Source organism: Vitis vinifera, chromosome 15 (assembly GCF_030704535.1).
Source record: "Vitis vinifera cultivar Pinot Noir 40024 chromosome 15, ASM3070453v1".
Taxonomy (NCBI): Eukaryota; Viridiplantae; Streptophyta; class Magnoliopsida; order Vitales; family Vitaceae; genus Vitis; species Vitis vinifera.
The window spans coordinates 11245048-11252867 of NC_081819.1; the positions used below are offsets into that span (position 1 = coordinate 11245048).

Below are 7820 nucleotides of genomic sequence, written 5' to 3' on the forward strand. Positions count from 1 at the left end.
TTTTTTTTTTGGTTACGGAGCATGATATATGATATACATAGAGAACTCAAATCCCGTAAGTTTAAGCTTTTAGGAAAATTAGTAATTCAACATGGTATCGAAACTTAATTTGGGCAGAGACCGTGGATTCGAACCACAATTAATGTTTGTTTTCCCCATTTGTTTCTCCTCTCTCTCTCCTCTCTCCCTTCACGATTCTTTGGTATATGGCCTCTTAAAAAAATTGTAGTTCATTATTTTTTTAATATTATTATCATTTCAAAATTAATAGATTTATTATATGAAATCAAACTTTGATAAAGATTTGTGAAGAAGACAGTACATCTCATTTATTATCTATGAACTACTTTAAAGGAGTTTTCTACTTAATTAAATAAATCACTTTTATACAATATAAAGAAATTAAGATGATGAGTAACACATTAGGCCAAAAGGAAAAATCAGTCAAAAATATTTGAAATTAAATGGAAGTTCATAATCTAAAGAAAATGAAGTTGATAGCAGTAAACATCAGATAACACAAATTAATATGTGCTACAATAATTCAAATTTTAATTTCTTGGGAAAATTAACATGTTGTCTACCATTATGAGTTTGCCAGACCTTTTTTTTATTTTTATTTTTTCTCTTGTATCTTCCTTTAGCAAGATTGATTCGTTAATCCCGAATAATCCTTCAACTCCCAAGGGAAACAAGGGTACTGCCTCCATGAATTTCGATGCAACCTGAAGATCTTCACCACCTTCTCCTTTGTAGATGATCGATTACCGATATGCAACAATACCAAAAGCTTCTTCACTGATCCTAAAATCAGCATTTCTTCCAGGACCCTTTCGCTGGGATGATAACTACAGATGAGCCATAAGATCTTCACGGTGATCTTGGTGGAGGCGCTTGAGACATGTAGTAGTTTCTTGGATATGGCAGCTATCCCTAATCCATGTTCCACCAAGGCTAGTCTCCCTTCTGCACATTCACATAGTAATTTCAGAAGCAGAAGCATTTTTTCACATTTGGACCGGTTGGAGTCTGGGAGAAGCTCAATGAGGATGCAGACTGCGCCAGCTTCAATGGCTTTTAACCGACTTTTCTTGGATGATCCCAAAATTTCTATGAGAAGCTCCAAGGCGCTTGCGCTTGCCTTGGTGCAGATTTGGTCGTCAGACACAAGTTCTAACAAAGATCTAAAGAACTCAAACCCCTGATCTTGTATAACAAATTTCTTCCAATTATAATCAGCTTGTGCCAACTTTTGGAAGATTGTGACCGCGCAAAACCGGGCTTCACCGCTTCCTCTCTGAAGCATGATGGCCAAGGACTTGATGGATTCAGGCTTGGACAAAAGCTGAATAGTTTTCTCATCATCTTCAGATAAATAGAGGTACTGGTGCAGAACCCCCAGAGCCTCCTCACAAGCTGTGAAAGCCACAAAATCTGAGGACTCAACGAGGATTTGGGCAATGATTTGAACAAGAACTTCAACCCCACCGCACCTCATGAAATCATCCTTCACCTCATGGCCTAATCCAACAATAGCTCGAAGTTTCTTGAGAGAATTAACCTTGAATGGAGTGGACTCCATGGTGGCAAGCAGCGACACCAATTCATCGTGCTTGAGGGACCGCACCGGCCGCGAATCACATGACCGAGCAGCTTCCTCATTCTGCCATGCGAGGATGAGCCTCTTGAGGGTGTGATTAGGGGTGATATCAAAACTGTTGATGCGCTGCATGGTTGTTGGGCATGTCTTGTTGTTGTAAGAGAAGAGCCATTTTTCGATATTCTTTCGCTCATAGGTGACGCCGGTGGATATGGTGACAGGGTCTTGCATGAGCTCCATGGAGATGGGGCATCTGAAATCCACAGGAAAATCCATTGCCGTTGAAGAGGGGTTGGGTTGGGGAAACATGGGGGATAGCATATGATCAATGACAAGGTTTATTTATGTCTTTCTTCGAGTCTGGGGATAGAAAAAAAAAATCAAAAGTCAGAAGTCAATAGATGCCTTTGCGACCTGTGAGAATCTGGGTGACTGACTGGCCAAGGGAACTCACAAGGAACCTATGATTGTTATTTATTTATTTATTTAAGAAATTGTCCATTCCTCTCCAACTATCTCTTTCATCTATTTTTTATACTACACGAGATGTATCTTAATATAGATATTGAAGGTCAAGCCTCAAAGGTGGAATGAGGAATTGGTATCTCAGAAGTTGTTCAAGACTTCAAACTTAAAAATTTGTACAGAACGCGGTTTCAAACCTTACCATGTGTATCATATTCTTTCTTCAAGAGATAGTTTCCACTTAACAATTCATGGACCATCATAATTTTGAAACATCCATATTAATTACTTCTATAACTTTGTCATTGTTTTCTTCAAACAATCATTCAAACTGCCATAGCCATTTGAAGAAGCAAACTAAAAAGTTCTGACAACTTAGTAGTACACACCTAGGATGCATTTAAATTTGAGAGTAGAAAAAGTTAGCGAGTTGATGACTTTGAAGGGAGGAGGAGCGTATGCATGGTGATTGGTGATGTAGTATTCAAAATTTCCAACTATAAATGACTGGTTCTTGGTTCAGGTTCAACACATTCAAACCCAATACATAAACACCTTGATTTTAAATTAAATTATATTTAAGTTGTTAACTTAAAACTTATTACTTAATTTTTACTTTAAATATTAAGGTTGTTTGATAAAATTAATTTAAAATTTACTCTAAATCATCAAATTGACATATTTATCATTTTAAATTATAACTAAGGTAAAGGAGATCAAGTAACAATATAGATTGTGGAGCAGCAAAGGAAATCATGGAGGTAACTAGGGCAAATGAAAGTAAAAAGATAAAATGAAGATATAGACTTAAGAATAAGTTAATTATTTTTATTTATTATTCAAAATTATTTTTTAGGGAAAATCATGTAAAGTTACACTATTTGAAAAATATAGATGAATGAAGAACCTAAAAAAATGGGTTTCATAGCAAGTACATTTTGAGAAAAATAATCCCCAAATCATGCATTAGAATAGCAATTTGTATATGTTTCCAAGACTACCCTACAACCAGTTGAAGATGTACTATCGCCTATGCAGCTGTTACATCACCTATCACCACTTCAATCTCTACATCAAATATGTCATTAAAGATAGTAACATTGTTTTTACCTAAAAGTAATAAAAGTACCACTATAAATAACATGGTATATTAGTCTATTAATCATTCATCACTACTTTAGTTTTTATATCAAATATGTCTTGGGATAATAACATTGTTTTTACGTAATAGTAACAATGTTAGTAACTAAAAGTACCACGATAGATAGAAGGATGTACTATCCTATTTAGTTTTTTATCATCATTTCTATGACTTTGGTAGCAGTGATTATTAAATAATATGTCAAAAAAAAGCGCATAATGTACTTTTTTAAAAAAATTATTTATTAAAAATAAAAATAATTTTAATTATTAAAATTTTAATTAAAATTGTACTTTTTTGCATATTCAATAAAAAAACACTAGTTTTTTTTCTTTTTAAATATGATGAAATTTGTGAATTTATATTAAAAAACTTAATGCAAACACTTTTAAAATTTTGACTTTACCTACCTTCAAATATTGCTTTTAAAATTAAATACTCTTAAAAAAATTATCATTACTAATTTTTGTTAAATGAAATTAAAGGTAAGTTAATTTTTTTATATTATTTTTTTGCTTTTATTTTGAAGAAAACAAAAATAATATCATTTTTTTCTACTTTTATTTTGAAGGAAAAAAAAAAGCATATGTGGATAGTGTTTTGTTATTTTATTTTAAAAAAAAATTACGTTTAATATTTGTGGACCCTGTATTTTGCTCGATGCGTTCCTACTCTATGGTGCGACTCACTTTTTATTTACTGAAAAATATGATTTTTAGAAAAGATTTGGAGTTGCCACTTATTTTTGTTTTATTTTTTTTAAGGAAAAAACAAAATAAAAAATAAAAACCCTAAGTGTGACTCCTGAAGGAAAATAAGGTTTGTGAAAAACCAAAGTCGGGTGCAGGGGTCGGGTTACCTATAGCGAAGGTATGGTAAAAGACCGTAACACCTCTCGAAGTCCCTAAATACAGGTCTCTACTAAATAAGGTGAGGTAAGTGTGACAATTAATAAGGAAATCAATGGATACCAATAAAATGATCAAATAATAAAATGAATCATACATGAGAATAAGCAAAGTGGGAGTGAGATCGTACCTTAGCAGCAAATAATAATGTGCTATCATGAAACAAGATTAGTGCACAATAATAAATACAAAATATATCGCATGTGTCACAAAATAGAGTAAGAAATCCTCAATGGCAATTATGCATTTCACTCAAATCATTTTTTTTTTTTAAATATCTCAAATGTTGGGCCCCCACCAAAGCCCAATTGATTTTGCATGAATTAATTCCACAAATTCCATTATTTTGTAATTATGAAAAATTCATTCATGCTTATTAAAAATCAAGAAAAACATAAAATTATTTTAAAATCAAATAAAATTTGTGAAAGTGTTTACCTGAAAGGAAAGGTAGCAAGTTTATTTAAAAAAAAACATGATTTTTAGTGACTTTAAAACCTAATGAAGAAAGAAGAAAAGGAAGGACTTAAAATTATTTGAAAACCAGGGTGCAACTAAAATTATTTGAAAAAAAAACTTAAATTTGAAAATTGGAGTTTTGAAAATTATTTGAAATTTGAAATTTTAAAAATTATTTGAGAATTGAAGTTTTGAAAATTATTTGAATATTGGAGTTTTGAAAATTGGAGTTTTGAAAATTATTTGAAAATTGAAGTTCTGAAAATTATTTGAAATTTGGAATTTTGAAAATTATTTGAGAATTGGAGTTTTGAAAATTGAAATTTTGAAAATTATTTGTGAATTGAAGTTTTGAAAATTGGAGTTTTGAAAATTAAATTTGAAAGAAACTGAAGTTTTGAAAATTATTTGAGAAATGGAGTTTTGAAAATTATTTGAGAATTGGAGTTTTGAAAATTATTTGAGAATTAGAATTTTGAAAATAATTTGAAAATTGTAGTTTTGAAAATTATTTGAAAATTGGAATTTTGAAAGTTATTTGAGAATTGAAGTTGTGAAAATTATTTTGGTACTCCCATGATTGGTGCTTCATTTTCCATGGGACCATTAAGAATCCCATTTACTTTTCGCATGAAAAACCCTTCTGCATCAGAGTTAGGAACCTCATTTCGATGGCTCATCTCCACATCAACCATGGAATTACCAGTATCCAACACACTAACCAATCCAAAACATCATACACTGCAAAGAAACATAATGTAACACAAAACTGATTCAACAAAAGAAAGAAATGAAGACTAAAACTATTTTCAGTTCCAAAATGAAACTGATACAACAATTGCCCACGTAGAAATGATTCCCCGAGAATTCCCCCAAAGTAAGCCATTGTTAAGAAACACCAAATTCCTGTTCTCCAGGCTTCCAACACTTTAACAAGAAAACAACTATTTTCAGACATATCCATTATCTTAATTTTCAAGGAAAAAAAAACAAAAATAAAAAATAAAAAAAACACGATAACAACAACGCTCTTCAGAAACCAATTTCATTTTCTCCACTAAAAAAAACCTTTGGATTTCCCCAAAAGCCACAATCATGAGCAAGACATTGTTCAAGAACAAAGAATTTGGCCATATCTCAAAATCTCATTGATCTGAAACCAAAGCATTGGCAAACTAAGCTTCAAATCACAATAATAATAATAAGACATTGTTCAAGAACAAAGAAAAAAAAAACAAAAACAAAAAATAAAATAAAAACACGACAATAACAACGCTCTTCAGAAACCAATTTCATTTTCTCCACTAAAAAAACCTTTGGATTTCCCCAAAAGCCACAATCATGAGCAAGACATTGTTCAAGAACAAAGAATTTGGCCATATCTCAAAATGTCATTGATTTGAAACCAAAGCATTTGCAGACTAAGCTTCAAATCACAGTAATAATAATAATAATAATAATAATAATAATAATAATAATAATAAGACATTGTTCAAGAACAAAGAAAAAAACCAAAAATAAAAAATAAAAAAACACGACAACAACAATGCTCTTCAGAAACCAATTTCATTTTCTCCACTAAAAAAACCTTTGGATTTCCCCAAAAGCCACAATCATGAGCAAGACATTGTTCAAGAACAAAGAATTTGGCCATATCTCAAAATCTCATTGATCTGAAACCAAAGCATTGGCAGACTAAGCTTCAAATCACAATAATAATAATAATAATAATAATAAGACATTGTTCAAGAACAAAGAAAAAAAACAAAAACAAAAAAAAAAAAACACGACAATAACAACACTCTTCAAAAACCAATTTCATTTTCTCCACTAAAAAGACCTTTGGATTTCCCCAAAAGCCACAATCATGAGCAAGACATTGTTCAAGAACAAAGAATTTGGCCATATCTCAAAATCTCATTGATCTGAAACCAAAGCATTGGCAAACTAAGCTTCAAATCACAATAATAATAATAATAATAATAATAATAATAATAATAATAATAATAATAATAATAAGACATTGTTCAAGAACAAAGAAAAAAAACAAAAATAAAAACACAACAATAACAATGCTCTTCAAAAACCAATTTCATTTTCTCCACTAAAAAGACCTTCGGATTTCCCCAAAAGCCACAATCATGAGCAAGATATTATTCAAGAACAAAGAATTTGGTCATATCTCAAAATCTCATTGATCTTAACCAAAGCATTGGCAGACTAATAATAATAATAATAATAATAATATTACCAATGTTTTAAAAACCAGGCTGGATCGGCCGGTCCGACCGGTCGAACCGTCGACCGGTGAACTTTTCAGTTCGGTCCAGCTCAATGAACTGTTTTATGGTCAAACCGGTATTGTACCATTCAAACCGTCGGTTGAACCACCAAACCGGTCAAACCGTCCGATTTTTTACAAACCGGCCAAGCTTTTTTTTTTTTTTTCTATTCTACAAATACTTGTTTCTATTAAGAGGCCCGTTAACGATTGAGCTCATTCCACACCCAAACTAATTATAAGCCCTTGTTTGGTTCAAGTCACTAGGCCCAATCCAATAAAAAAATAGCTTATAAATCTTTCCCTTGGGCCATGCCTCCAAGCCCAATTTGCTGGCTTGTTTAGCTTGCAAATCATGTTGCAAGGAATCTATTTATAGAGCACTTGAAGCACATGGAATTCATGTGCTTCCAATGTGGGACTGGAAGTAGGACTAACATTGCCTCTTTGAGGGCTGGACGCATGAGGGCTGGACTTTTGAACCATTGAGCATTGCAAGGTTGTTAATATATATATATATATATATATATGTAATAAGACTTAAGATTAATGTTTTTATTTCAAATTTTTATCATATAAAATCTTTAAAGAAATGTAGATATTTAAATTCCTGTTTATTTTTATAATAATAATTATAAAAATAATATAAATTAATTAATAGAATAATTTTAAAACAATAAAATACAAAAACAAAAAGATAAAATTAAATATTATAAATTTTTTCATCTTAAATATTACATATTTCTATTTAATAAAATTTAAAATATTAAACTTTATCATTTAATTTAATATACCAAATATAAAAATCAAACATTATTAAAATTTATAATTTTATATATTTTTAAATTTTATAATTATTTTTAATTTTATATAATATATAAATTATATATTTATTACATCACCGGTTCGACCGTCAGTCCGACTAGTGAACCGTGAACAGGTATTTTTTTCGGTTCAATAACTGGT

General features: G+C 30.8%; 1 protein-coding gene across 1 annotated transcript; it reads right to left on the bottom strand.

The window, feature by feature from the left end:
- Nucleotides 1–480: 480 nt before the first annotated feature.
- On the bottom strand, nucleotides 481–2012 carry LOC100256860 (E3 ubiquitin-protein ligase PUB23). The gene has a single exon (XM_002264725.5). It carries the CDS (start codon nucleotides 1919–1921, stop codon nucleotides 641–643), a length of 1281 nt encoding a protein of 426 aa, XP_002264761.2. The 5' UTR covers nucleotides 1922–2012; the 3' UTR covers nucleotides 481–640.
- Nucleotides 2013–7820: the final 5808 nt, after the last annotated feature.